Source organism: Sinohyriopsis cumingii, chromosome 10 (genome assembly GCF_028554795.1).
Source record: "Sinohyriopsis cumingii isolate HCF-2022 chromosome 10, ASM2855479v2, whole genome shotgun sequence".
NCBI classification, from domain to species: domain Eukaryota; kingdom Metazoa; phylum Mollusca; class Bivalvia; order Unionida; family Unionidae; genus Sinohyriopsis; species Sinohyriopsis cumingii.
Genome location: NC_142970.1, coordinates 88,216,671 through 88,232,204, shown reverse-complemented (window position 1 = coordinate 88,232,204; position 15,534 = coordinate 88,216,671). Strand labels below are relative to the sequence as shown.

Below are 15,534 nucleotides of genomic sequence, written 5' to 3'. Positions count from 1 at the left end.
AATGTACTCGCCATTGTTATCTTAGTTTGAATAAGAAATGAGATCACCAAAACCAGAGAGAACATGTAAATACATGTGTATTTCGGTGTGTATTTCGGTTTTTCAGTGTATTTCGGTGTTTCTAATAACCCCTTTGTGCTAAAATTGGAAAGCAATACATTATTGCAATACAAATGTTTGCCAAGAAAACAACCCAAAAACACAACAACAACAAAATAACAATGGTATAAAAATTACGACAGATTTTCTCATAGCTATCTAGACGAACATGGGCCCGACTTAGAGTAATATATATATATATATATATATATATATATATATATATATATATATATATATATATATATATATATATATATATATATATGAGATGCAAACTGATAATGGAATTATATCAAATATCGTTCCGGTGCAGAGTACATACCCCATGGTCATATTGGTGATGTTCATTTATGGCAGCAATGGATACCAGTAGATATAATGATGTGTTTGCCACTGCGTTTAATCTTTAAATATGTGTACAGTTTTTGTCCAAGTGGGACAATGCGGCAACCAGATTGGGCACAGCTTGTGGAAAAAAGTTGCAAAGGATGACAACGTAAAACGAAGGTATATGTTTGGTTCATTTAATTTCGATGGGCACCAATTTTCGTATATACTTGTGACATACTCTCCATTATTGTTGCTGCATACCATGAACAGTTAAATAAGTGAACAGTATGCATCAATCCAAATACCATAATCAGGCCTGTAATCCGATCAGAGGCCGTTCATGCCACAGATGTAAGTGATTTCAAAATAAGGGACCAACCATTACATTAATTTACTGGGGCGGGTGTAAGCAGGGCGGAGGGGTGGCTCGTTTCTTGGAGCTTGGGGGTATTTTCTTCCGAGAAAGGGTGGTGGCCCGAAGGCAACGCGTACGTGGGGGCTCCGTAACTTAAGATTTTTCGAGCCTATAAGAAAAAAGCTCCAAATTAAAGCTAAATGTTTTCCTACTTTCCAAACTATCACTATTGTAAAAAAAAAAAAAAAGCAACAAATAACAGTAGATGTTTTGTAGTTGAGCAGTATAGAACAGAACAGTTTAGAAATTCTTTCATTGTAAAAACAGTTGTGGACTGGAATCATCATATTGACAGATGTGCGTGCATCAACAGTGGAGTCCTTCAGGACAGGCCTCAAACAGTGCTGCAAACTTTTTTTTGGTAGAGCTCTCTCTTCTGGTGCAATTTTTTGCTGTGACTGGCCCCGTACTCAGTATACTGTATATATTCAGATCAGATTCATAGTCATGACATTTTTACTACATATATCCAGGAGTCCACGGTTTTGGCGGACTTATTAGCACTTAATTTCACATTTCGAAAATTTACTGTAATTACTGTAGAAATAAAAATTATTTTTAAGCAGAGCATGGACAACAAATTACAATCAGATATTCCCTCATAATTATCTTAACGAGCTCTCCTCAAGATGACCCTTTGTTGTAAAGACTGTACATTATGTTACCCATTTTGTGCACCTCACAGAAGTCTATTTCTTCCTTTTTACACGATTATACACATGCACCAGAGAAAATAATGTAATGCTGAACAACATCAATAGCACATAGAAAATTCAAGTATATTAGGAGAAATACATTAATAAATTTAATTTTGCATTCCTAAAGTTTTTCTTATATTTATTTTAATCTTTATTTTGGAGAGTTTTATTCCATAAACTAAAATAATCAAAATGGGGAAAATCATGTTTGTGTTGTGATAATAATGTTCACATATGATTACAAAGAACATAGATTTAGTGTATAATTGTTTTCCAATACTTAATTGTCATTGTTAATATACAGAACCTCAATCTTTGTATGTACTGTTTTTGAAACATTGAAACTGATTTGCATCATTTATAACTTATGTTTCTCTAAGAGTGCAAAGAATAGAGTGCAAAGACTAGAGTGCAAAGAATAGAGAGAGAAGATGTAAGATGGGAGAAGGTTTTCTTTTCATTATTGTAATTCTTACCATTATCAAACCAATATATCGATAATAAATTGGTCAGAATAAGTTAAATATCAAGATTCTGTTAAAGCCTCATTAAACATGTACTAAAATTTCTTATTTATCAGATAGAAAATCCTACTACAATTTATATTTAAAAAAGAAATAATAAATAAGATGCTGATTTTGAATGAAATATGTTATAAAATTATGTTTCATGTTAAATGTCCACAAATTGTAATTAAAAAAGAAGCTCCTCAGTCTCTAATATAAAACTTTATGACATTGTACACAGTCTACTGATGCAATTATCAGGTATGAGAAAGATAGGTAACACATGTTGAGTAGCAGACTGGATGCTTATTATGGCGGGAAATTGATATTCCATGTCGCAATGACTGATGAGGTCATTCTGACTGAGAAAAGAAAGAGAATTAGTGAAATGCAGTTTTTTGAATGGTATGTATCTTTGTTTCATTTCATAAATGATAATAATAGGATTTTTAACAAATGTTTCCGTCTGGGTAACTTGATGTTGATCAGCGTAAACAAATGTTGTGGTTTAGAAATCAATCAGAAATGTGTTCTCATGAGAACTGTGAGTTTATGCCACTGCACCAAAATTCAATAGCATCAGATTAGAACGTGTTACAATATACTGTATGTGCTGCTCTCCACTACTGCATTACCATGAAAATAACCATGCTGAAAGTAAAAGGACCAGTTTGTAGATGTTTCCCAACACAAGCAGTGGAGCACCTCCATGACCCATGGTCAGACTGGACATAGATCTGACTTGCCAAGGACAAAACTAGTCATTAAAAGTAGCTTGTGAAAAAGGGACTGATTAGCAATATTTTGTCCTCTATCAAGGATTTACAGATTTTTTAAAGTCAGTTTGACCAGGGCAAGCTGAGTGGAGAATTGATAATGCCATTAGAAATACCTGAGCCTGCAGAAACATAAGACGTCAAATCAAGTAAAAACTTAGATAAAACATGTTATATTTATCTAAACTTTTGCATTCTTTTTATATTTGTTTTCAGCTTTAAACCACATGCTGATTTTTAAAGTTATCAAACAATATTTATGTAAATAATACATATATTGAGATATGTAGGAAGAGTTCAAACGTAGATATAGTTAGAAAAAGTTGCAAAAGCAGACATGTACATGTATACAGAGAGAAATGGATAGATATAAAAGGAGAGAGAGAGAGAAAGAGAATGAATGAAAGCTAGACTGCTTGCAATGGTTTATTTATACTCACGATTTGTGAACACTTATTTTATGTACTCGCTTGACAGTTATCATCATTCTTCTATGCTAACCCTGTGGATTTAATCACATTAAGAAGCAAGATAAAACGATTTCATGAAAGGTAGTTTGATACACCAGTAATCAGGGGTCAAGCTGGACAAAAGCAAGACACAATGTATATATATATATATATATATATATATATATATATATATATATATATATATATATATATATATATATCTGTGTGTGTGTGTGTGTGTGTGTGTGTGTGTGTTGTTTTCATTTTCTTATCTGAATTATGCCCTCCATTTCCCAGTATACTTATTTGCATTTAACATTGGTTTTAAGCAATAATTTATTTTCAAGTAGAAATGTTCTGTCTCTATTATAAATACATTTTGCGCATTTATAAAGACTATCAAATTTATATTCAGTGTATTTTGGCAATATGACTTCAAAAGAGAACCGAAGTTACACATTGTAATGAATTTTAAATGAGTAACTAGATTATAGTTTTATAATAAGTTAGTACAAATGCTTAGTCAACTACCCTTAATCAAGAATTTTTCTTTTTGCTTTCAGAAAGTTCACTATATAATGGCAGTTGAAAATGTTTTTTAAACATGTTTGAAACAACCCATATACCATGTACATGAGAGCAAATGATACATCTTTCAGATCATACAGTTTGTTGTAATTTCTTTATTGCCAACTTTACCATAACTGTTTATAGACAACACACTGAAGAATTAAAGTCAGTATATGAATGAACTAAACCTTTTTTCAACTGAACTGACACAGCCAACATGCAAGAGCATGTTTTTAGAGCGAGTTGTTTTTAATGTAACCACTCACTTTATAGCATCATTACAACAGTCCATTGATAGGATTGCAAATATAAGGTTTTATTGTCTGCATACTTGGTGTAATGTTAAGCATTGGTTATACAGTATTTGCTGTGCTGTTGTTTTTTTCTTTGTATTTTCACAAAAATGAGTGAACACAGAATACAACCTTGACCTGACACTGTGTTTATCAAATTCCACTACATGGGATTGTCCCGTATGTTTCAGACCTACATAATAGCATTTAAAGCTAAATCTTCAATGACATAATATTTAGACTCTCCTTTCTACGAATTATATATTTTCCTGAATATGTTTGCCCAATAGATTACAAAAAGAGACAGTCTAATAAAGTGCTACTTGCAGACTATGCGATGAGTAAATTATTTCCATGTGACAGGTTCACTTACGGTTCCAAACTGATTTTTATAAAGAAAATAATTTCATGCAGCAGTTAAAATATTCATTTTTCCGATTCTATTCTTAAAATACATATTCCTATTTATATAAGCTTAAGTTTCAAAACACAAATTTGTATGTTTTTATCATCAAAGGATAACTTGCAGAAATCAGGCAGTAATAGTTGCTAATTAACTCAGTAAAGGGTTAATTGTCAAGCAGCTGTAAAAACACACTCCTGTGAATGTGACAAAGTTTGTTGATTAGCGCAATTGATATCAACACCAACTATTTGATGGCTTGAAGCTCTCATTTTACCTTGGGCAAAAATATAACACTGGAAATAACTTGGACAAGGCAAGGGAGCATCTAAAAAAGGACAGATATTCATGTTCCTCTAAAAAATCACAGGGTGAAGTCATTTTTGCTTTTCTAACAGAAGAAGGCGAAGTTTACATTTTTTTAGGTGACTTAGTTGTACACTTCACCTGGTAGCGTGACTCCTGAGTAATATGGTTTTGTAATTACATATGCATGCCAGCATATGACTTGCTTGTATACAAGAACAATACACATGAAAAAGTGTTTCTGCACAGGTCTTCAGTTGATACAATAGCCAACTGAAACTGCAGTTGAAAAATTCTGCATTCCCCACCTACACCAACATGACAGAATTTCTGCACTGTTATGCCAGTGTGTCATTTCAGCAATTTGGGTCTCTTTTTCTATATTGATATTGAATAGCTTGCTTTTTCTCAAAACAGATAAAATATTTTCCAGAATCAACTCACTCCATGCCTTAAATGCAGCAGATAGTAAAACATGTACTTGATGTATCATGTTGTTTTTGTTTTGTACCATTGTGTTAAAAGCCATCGTTGCTTCCCCAGGAGTTGTTGATTCTCTTCAATCCACATTAGTATCGGTGTGGGATAAAGTGTATCAACAACCATTGGCTAGTAAGGAGGGCTAAATGCTGATGAAAACTGCAGTTTTTGCCTATGCCCGATGGAATTACTCAACAGTAATTGAGTAGTTTCATTTGCTAAATTTTTTTATTATTTACAGTATATTTACAGTAAGAAAAATAAATCAGAAACTATGAAATTCATCAAATCTTGAATTTGCCTAAATGCTGTAGCATCGAAGATCACTTGTTAAGTACAAAATATACCTTTGAAAGCTTCAGTTTAAGTAATAATATTTGTAGAAGCAGTAGCTTTGTACCTTAGGCACGGGATCACACTTTTTGTGTCATTTCTTCATCCTTTTTCACTTTGAAGATATCCAAATATAACCTGCAATTTTTCCATAGTGGATGACCATCTATGTCTATGTCGGTGCTAGCAGTAGTCAAATCAAGTTGCTAAATGTGATTAGAAATGTAAGAGGGTAATGAATACCAATTGTAAAACAATGTATTTGGGAATTAAAAAAATTTGTGTATGATAGCCTGCTGAGTTGCAATGGTAAGTCTTTGATAGCATTTAGTGAAATGTACTGCTAAAGTTAAAATTATACCTACAACATAGAAGATTTAATTTATTTTTAGGTTTATCAGTGACAGAAGAGACTAATTTTATGCGCATGCACTATTTGTCATTTTATTTGTTATTAATTTGAAAAGAAAAAATGAATGAGAAAACATTGGTATTCACTATAATAAAAGCTGGTAGATAATTAGTGAATGCCAAAGATAAATGCAAGCAAGATCCGGAACATAAAATGCAAAGGTACAGCTCATATCAGGATGACTAGATGTTCATATTGTTTTATTGAATTACTTGAGCACAATGTTCATATTGTTTTATTGAATTACTTGAGCACAAGATGAAATGTTTATAGTAATAATGTAAGTGTACAAGGAAAATATGATATTATAGTACAGATGACAAAAGTTAAGACTCTGAAGCTGTCAAAGCAAAAAAGATTCTCTAATTTCTATAGCACTACTAATGCATTATGTACAACAGTTCTTCTTTCTTTCTTTAAAATGTTGTGTGTCCCCCAAAATGTGGAGGGTTGGGAATACTGTGTCCCCTGTGCTTGGGATCCTAGGTTAAGATCAAATAAGTATAATAAAGCAGCAATGTCATTAATCATTGTGTTCAATGGTAAACTAATAAACAATGTTTGGAATCTCTTAAAGTATGCATATGCCTTTGTGATAAGGGTTGGATTTATGTAGCACGTGGTACTACAGTATTATGATTTGGTGTAGTCCTAAATACATGTACATGGCTCTCTAGATTTCAAAACTCAGGAGTCATATGACCCTTGACCCTAAAATCTCAAGAATCCAACTGAAAATCTCAAGAGTCATTTGTTTTCACAGTGATGAGCTCATAACTGGGATTGTTCATTACTCATTGTGCAAATTGATGTATATGATTTATTGTCTCCTGAATTCTTACTGAATGATATATTAGTTAAAACACCAGATTTTTCATTTTGTTCATTGAAGCAAATTAATCGTCAAGAAAGCAGAATTAAAATTTGTTTACTTATCTTTTACCTATGGCTTTGCATGCTGCCGTATTTTCCAGTTTTGTCTAATTGATTATAATTTGATCGATGGTCGAACAAATGATGATATTTTATCAAAAGGCAGTCCAATCAAGTCATAATTGATTCCAATTTTTTTTTAAAATTCTGCCAATTGAAGCAAATTAATTAAGAGTAAATTGCAATTAAAGTTTGTCCACTTATCTTTGACAACTAGTCTCATGAGTCACCATATTTTCCAGAGTTTTGGATGTGTATATGTGATTCGGATTTTTAACATAGCTTTAACAATTTTTCAGTCATATTGCTGCAATGTCTGCATTATGACAGTTTATAGTGATGTCTAGCACTGGGGCATCATACCACAGACATGTAGCATGATGTCCCACCCAGTCAGTTTTCTTGACACCAGGCTGACCAGTCCTGACACTAACCTCTTAATGCTGAGCACCAAATGAGGTAGCTGTTAGTACCATTTTTGTAAGTCTTTGGTATGACTCAGCCAAGGTTAGAACCTGCAATTTTCTGCATCTGAGGCAGATGCTCTAACCATTAAGCCACCAAAGCAGTCCCAGTGTTTTGTCTAGCAGATTATAATTTGATGGGCAATTCAAACAAATGCAAATAGTTGATCAAAAGTTAATCCATTCAAGTCATAATCAATTCCATCTTCCTCAATTGTAAAGGTCAAAGATAATCATCTAAAAGCAATCTGTCCTTGAGTCAGTTATTGAACACCTACTGTATATTTTGAAATCAGTGCTGCCATTCTAATTAACACCCACCCCACTTTTTAAGAACAGAAAATGTAAAATTTGTAATACCTGTGCTTGTCAGTACCCATCTGCTTCAGATACATTAAAATGTTGCAGCAGTCTCAGTTGATCACACTGTTAAAATGTATATTTCAATGCATAACATACTAAAGTCACGAAGTACATATAGTGTTATAAATTACACAGTAGTTGGTTGACAAGTTCAAAGACTTTCTCATGAATTCTAAAGTTCTCATATATATGGAGAAGGTCAGATATTCACATCAGATTCAGTTCTTTGGGTTAAAATTTATATTGAGTCAGTTTGGGTTAAAATTTATATTGAGTCAGTTTGGGTTAAAATTTATATTGAGTCAGTTTGGGTTGAAATTTATATTGAGTCAGTTTGGGTTAAAATTTATATTGAGTCAGTTTGGGTTGAAATGCGAATATCATCAATAGATCTCACAGTCTGAGACATAAGCGCTAAAATTTACCACCTGGTACTGGTGAACCATGTTTAATTTAAAACATAGCTTGTCAGAAACAATCTTTTCTATGTTCAGCACTCCTGCATTATAACGTGATTTGCAATGATATGCTATTGACCAATTTGCATCAGTTTTGATCATCCATGATCAGCTGAAAACTTTAACAAAAACTGATGTATTTAATTTGGATATTTGTGAAAACTTTTAACGAAAACTAATGTATTTAATTAGGATATTTGTGAAAACTTTTAACGAAAACTAATGTATTTAATTTGGATATTTGTGAAAATTTTTAACAAAAACTAATATATTTAATTTGGATATTTGTGAAAAATTTTAACGAAAACTAATGTATTAATTTGGATATTTTTGAGGACATTTATCTGGCTATTGAAGAAAGTTATCAAGAAAAAATATATAATGCAGTTTGTCATTACTTCTCACACTCACATGGAGGAATTTTGGAGAAATTTCTTATCAAATTGTTGAGAAAGTGGAATTTTCTTAATGTATCAGTGTAATTATCTTAATGTATCAGTGTAATTATCTTAATGTATCAGTGTAATTATCTTATCTAGTATCGGATTAGTTATCAGCTACTCTTTAAATTATGACCATTTATCAGATATATGATTCTGTTTGTGGATTGAAAATAGTATGTATTGCAGATTGTTAATTTTAAGCTAATAATTTAGTTCTTAAAAATGTCACAGCATTCTCTTAGGTAAATATAAGCAACAAGAATTTTAACTAATACTATATTATATATACTTGCATAAAAGTTTGGTCCAACTGCAAACAGTATAATACACTGGCAGATCAGGATCTATGTTCGTTTTACTGATTATTCCTCAGATGGATTGCATAGCATAGACCCATATGCAACATCAGTTCTGGGTCACTGCAGCCTGAAGTTCAATCTGACTTGTACATGAGTGAATACAGTACAACGACCCCAAATATGGCATCTGTTGTTCAGTGTGACCTAGTAGCATTTGATAACTTGAAATGGAAACATTAAGTTTTTGAATTTTTTGTTTCAGTCATAGTTTTATCGCACATGATGGAACATTTAGAGCTGTAGCCGTTGATAGTGAACCAAAGGTTCTTCACAAGGTCACACATGGACAGCCATACAGGTATGCCCACAGGGTCTGGTCAGTATTTTACTTTGTAGCAAAAAAAGATAGCATTTAGCTAATTTGTCAGCATTTGTTTGTTCCCATTCTAGTGGTAATATTTCTAATTCAATTTTGATCAGATTTGGAATGTAGGTTTATATCTTTTGAGTAGGATCCATGCATGTTGATGGAGTGATCGTGCATGTGAGTCTTCACTGTTGAGACCAAATTTCTGATCATTTTAAAAAATGTGGATATATAATCAAGAATGAAGGTAATAATGAGTGAGATATATCAATATTTATGAGGTGAGCTTGTGTCTGATTGACTATGCTTGTTACCAATCTGAAGGCCATATTTTAGATCCAGTTTTGATTAAACATGAAATGTGGGCTTATATTGCCAGGTTTTCATAGGATTTTGATAAGGCCAAATAATAAGATGTGTTTGGTTCTGCTTACATAGAAGAAAAAACTAGTTCGTGTTCTGTTGGTTAATTGGTTCAAAATATTTTGGGGTTTTTTTTTTTTGTTGATCTGGATGGATTTTAAATGCAGTATAAACTAGAAAATAAATGTCCTTTGCATCCTGAATGTAACTTCAATCATAGTTACTTCGTTTTGTTATTTATTTTTTCTCCTGATTTTTGTTCTAAATTATTTTTCTAAAACTAAGTAGGGTCAGTCTCTGCAGGAAAAGAATAGGGTCAGATGGGTAACCAGAACTACACATACCTTTTTATTTGGCCTAATGCGTGATATATGTCTGAACATGTGTGATCTATGGCCTAACATGTGTGTTGAAAACTGGAATCAAGCCCACTAAACAACAAAACCACAATTGGAAGTGGAGGGGGGTTAATACAAATTGAATGAATTTGCTTCAGATTTTTGAGTCAATGGTGGACATTTATAATATACGAAGAAAAGTGGATCGTTTATGGATTTGTTCAGATTACTTGAAGAAATTTTGACATACTGCCTGTAAAACATTTAAATGGTGATACATACGTATTGTTTTAACTAATGTCCTTATTGATAATTACTGCATGCAAAATTTAGTCAATATGAAGATAGATATAGAATAAATCTGAGGATTATAGACTCAATTGAAATATTGTACATCCCACTGAAGTGGTTGAAATATCTCTGAAAATCTACTCTTCCAATCAGGCAGGTACTAAAAGACTTTACTTGACCAGAATGAACATTTACTCATTCAGCTATAAAATTAATGACCCAGACTGGATCCAATACTTATCATGTGATCCTTCAAACAATAGCTGTAAGTAATTACAAATTAAGACCAGTCTGCTGTCCCTCTAGAATTTGGATGTTTGTTTCAGTCACTCCTTCAATCTCATCAACATTTTATTTGGCACTGTAATTTTTGATGAAATATCCTGAAACACTTTTCAAAATCATTATATTCCTTACCAGATGATGTACAAATCAATGAGTTTGTCTATGCAATTCTTCAGAGTTATTGCCCTTTTTGATGCAGTGTATAACACAAATTCATTAATGCAACTGATCTTGTAGTTTGGCTCACCTAACCAAAGGCCAAGTGAGTTTTTGTTAAAGCGCAAAATCCATCATGTGTTAATGGCTCTATAGTCTTAGAGTAAGTATCAGAAAGAAGCAAATAGAACAAGTTTACTCAAATCAACAATTAAATTTATTTCTCTAAGTTACAGAGTTTTGTGAATTAAATCCCAAATAATCCTTACATTTCTATCACAAGTCAGTGAGTATAGAGGGTTCCAAATGAATTGAAATGTTGAATGTGCTGATGTACCGATACCCTTGAATAGGCTGATATGCCAACAGTTTTGATGTATCACAGTAATAAAATCTAGAATGTCTTTGAATGTAATCACAATAATCCCAGAGCATTTTGTGATTCCAGTGAATAGTTATTTTAATTAAATGTTTTTGTTTCAAATTATATCTGAACACAACATTAAATAATTCCAGAGACTGAACTTAAAGGAAGGAATTAATAATTTTAGTTTACTTCTGCCTTTTATAAAGAAAAAACCTAAGATGACTTGGCTGTGGGTCATAAGTTCGATTCCAGAACATTCTAAGGTTAAAAGGCAATGTTAACGTGTTTCATTAATGCCATTATCTTAAAGTATAACATGCAATAATGGACAGAAGTTTGCTATCTAGATACGTTCACAAATGATCATGAGCTTAAACCACAACCTACAATCATAGATAAAAGTAATACACTCAATATAGATATGCATAACATCTGCATCTTTGAGTAGTTGCTACTCTGAAAGCAAAGACAAATGCTAGCTGTTTTGAAAACTAGTAAATATCCGGGCAATGACTTCTGAAAAACTGCTGAACATAAATGATAAAATTTAAAAGAAAGCATCCTGGTAGGAATATGTTTAGACTAGATGCAACTATGTGGATCTACATTCAAATATGGCCACTGTTGCTAAAATAGAAAAGCCACTTTTATTTTTGACAATAATATGATCAAACCTGACAGAAAGTATCCTACTCTTTTGTTTGTAGCTGGACTTGGCTTAGAAACATGTACTGGTATGGTTGGTATTCAATTATCTAACCCCCTGGATTAAAATCTTTTTTTTCTTCTTCCATTTTGCAGGGAATGTTCAATTGTTTCTGGTAAAAGAGGCCGTGGAACAAACTGGGCAATGGGTAAGATTTGATTCACTTCCATGCATCTTATCAATATAGTCTGGGCTTATAGTGAAAACAGTGATAAGCTTGCGTTTCCTTACAGTGCAGTTATATGTGTCAATGTCACAGAATTACATTTTTCATAAAATCTGTCAAATGAAACCAGTTTTATAATACTACCTGTTATGAAAGGGCAGTTTTGTAATATAAAGATTAACTGTTTTATGTAATCAGATGACCTCAAAGGAGAGACCAACAGTCTTGGGAGACTAGTATTTGTTGGCAGAAAGGATTGGTCTTCCAAGGAAGGTTTCACTGTACTTTAATTCCCTGATTATTTAAACCACAGTATTTTCTATATTTGATCAGCAATGGTTTTTGATTGGATGCCATTTTCAGCACTTTAGTTTTTTTATTGCCACTATTTTTTCAATATACTTCTTAAATGCCACTGTTTTCTTAATTATTTAATTTTTATTGTGATTTATGGTGCCACACAAAGTCTCTTTGTATGCCACAGGATGGCGTGCTTACTATGGGTTGCCGACCCTTTCATTAGAATTGTTAAAATTTAGCAGTACTTTAATCTTAGCATGTTAGTGACATAAATTTTCACAAAATTACAAATGTGCAACGGTAAAAATATTTTATGCAGTTTTACTGTACATGTAATGTTTGATTTACACCATAGATGCATTCCTGAGGTTATGACAGTAATTTTTTCCAAAAGTTATTTGTAAATTAAGGAAGTTCTTGTGCAAATTATTGTCTAAATTTTCAAGCAATTTTTATGCATAATTTTCAAACAAATTAATACATATAATTAATACATATAATTAATAATAATAATAAATCCATTAAAAAATTTGCAAAAGACAAGAATTGAGCTGAAAGTTACCTCAGTCTGGCTGGTGTTTGGCAAGCAATCCATCTGATGTTGAAGGTTCAGATGATATGGAGACTGGAGGCTTCATCAGGACTTGCATGATGGAGGACTGAGAGAATGCATTCCTTTTCTCAATGCAAAGTTCTTTAGAGCAGTTAAAGACATGATTTGCCTCTCACATAACTTTGGAACTCCTCTAATTATCAAGATCTTTTTCATCTAGGATTGCTGCCATATTGTCGTGATTTATGAAAATCGCTGCCAAATTCTTGATCAACAGGGTTCTGATAGGCTCCAGCACATCAGGTCTGAACTCAATTTTTCCTGTCTTATTTGCTCTTCCTCCAGTGCCATACAGTCTTCATTCGTAAGTGCCACCCAGCATGTACAGTAGCATTTCCACAGTATCACCTCCATCAGTCTCCTGAAAGCCAGCATTATGGGCCATCTTGACTATGGCATTCTTCTCAGCTTCCAAATTATGAGCGTCAAAGCCTTTTGCATCATTTACTATCTCAGGCCAGATCTCCCACATTCCATTCATGCATTTTTGTGTGACTTCTGTCCAGGAATCACCAATTATGTCAGTGTCATTTCAAATTCTGCTAGAAATCTTTTGAACTTGACTTGTCATGTCTTTCAGTGTCCTTTAGAAGTTTGGTGATGGTTCTGGAAAGATAGTTATGCATGAATGCTGCAATAACTCCCTGTTCCATTGGTTGAATCAGAGAGGTGATGTTGTGTAGTAGGAAAACCACCTTAATGTTATTGCTGAAGTCAGAAAGGTTGGTAGGAGCATTTTCAAGGAGATGAAGCATCTTGGAATGCAATTTTTCCCTCTTGCAATAGGCCTTACATTCCTGTTGAAGTTAGGAGACAAGTAAAATGGTTGGCGGTAATCTGGATCTTCCTGTTGGAACATCAGTCAACAAGTAATGCTCTTTTCCACCCAGGAGCAGAGTGCAACAATAATTTACAGAATCCAGTAGCTGACTTCTCTTCAGAGGAAATATTCATTCACTTTGGCATTCACTTCCAAAACAGGTCTGTTTCATCAACATTTGAAACCTTTTGTTTTGTGTATTCCCCTTCATCAACAATGACTTTCAACAATGACTTTGAGCAGCAGTGTAATTATTCTGTAGTAACTGCATTTCTAAAAGAGACCAAATCAGCCATGCCCTGGCAGCTTCTCTGGTCATTTTGAGATTTATAAAATACATTGCATTTCTTAAAGAGACCAAATCAGCCATGCACAGGCAGTTTCTCTGGTCATTTTGAGATTTATAAAACACATTGCATTTCCTAAAGAGACCAAATCAGCCATGCCCTGGCATCTTCTCTGGTCATTTTGAGATTTATGAAACACATTGTATTTCTTAAAGAGACCAAATCAGCCATCGATAGCAGCAAAAGGAACCACATTGGACTCCTTTCTTCATCAGTCCATCATAGAAACTCCTTGCCTTTGCCTGAATTATTGCCATGGACAAAGGGCAGTTGTGCTGGTTTTTATGTTGGAACCCTGTGGCCAGTAAATGTTCCATTTTCTCTAAAGCATGCAACTGAGGTTTAGTGATTTTTGTGGCCTGATGTTGATCTTTGGGCCATTTTACAAAAAATTTCACCATTCGCATGGATTGTTATTATTTTAGAATCACTAAGTACGATTGCTTTACAAATGTCAGTACTTCTCTCACCACTTTCAAAACTTTTAAGTACTTCCATTTTAGTTTTTAGCAAAATAAACCTTCTAATCTTCTCTTTATTAACACATGTCAACAAAGAATGAATAAAATACAGAAAAATAATAATTAAAATCATTGAGATTAACATTTTAACAGCACTAAAATTATGATAGCGATGCAAGCAATGTGAGCACAGTTGTGACATATCCATATAAATGGTTTCTTGCTCATTAAACTTGTCAGGGTAGACACCATCATATGAAGTGAGATATCTTAATCATAAGGCCTGTCTAGGTGAACACCTATATAAAGGACATCTTCCACATTAAACTGGTTTGGGTGAACACCCATATCAAAGACATCTTCCTTATAACACCTGTGTGGGTGAACACCTATATAAAGGATATCTTCCTCATAAAACCTGTCTAGGTGAACACCTATATGAAGGACATCTTCCTCATAAAACCTGTCCAAGTGAACATGTATATAAAGGACATCTTCCTCATAAAACCTGTCTAAGTGAACACCTATATAAAGGACATCTTAAAAAACCTGTCTAGATCAACACCTATATAAATGATGTGTTATTCATAAGGCCTGTCTAGGTGAACACGAATGTCAAGGACATCTTCCTTATAAGACTCGTCTGGGTGGACACCTATATGAAGGACATCTTCCTCATAAAACCTCTCCAAGTGAACACCTATATAAAGGACATCTTTCTCATAAAATCTGTCTAAGTGAACACCTATATAAAGGACATCTTTCTCATAAAACCTAAGTGAACACCTATATAAAGGACATCTTCCTCATAAAACCTGTATGGGTGGACACCTGTGAAAAGGATATCTTCCTCACAAGCCTGTCTAGGTGAACACCCATATCAGAGACATATTCCTTATAACACGTGTGGGTGGACAC

At 33.3% G+C, this 15,534-nt stretch overlaps 1 protein-coding gene across 3 annotated transcripts in view; it reads left to right on the top strand.

Moving 5' to 3' along the window:
- Positions 1-430: 430 nt before the first annotated feature.
- The window catches only part of LOC149790551 (tubulin delta chain-like), a 40,640-nt gene continuing 25,536 nt past the window's right edge, over positions 431-15,534 (top strand). For 2 of the 3 annotated variants that reach the window (XM_089972615.1, XM_089972613.1), the window contains exons 1-3: positions 431-609; positions 9,299-9,394; positions 12,005-12,057. In XM_089972615.1, the coding sequence (XP_089828741.1) occupies positions 515-609; positions 9,299-9,394; positions 12,005-12,057 (244 nt within the window). In that variant the 5' untranslated portion in view covers positions 431-514. The remainder of the gene's footprint in view (positions 610-9,298; positions 9,395-12,004; positions 12,058-15,534) is intronic. The other variant, XM_089972614.1, reaches the window with a different exon arrangement.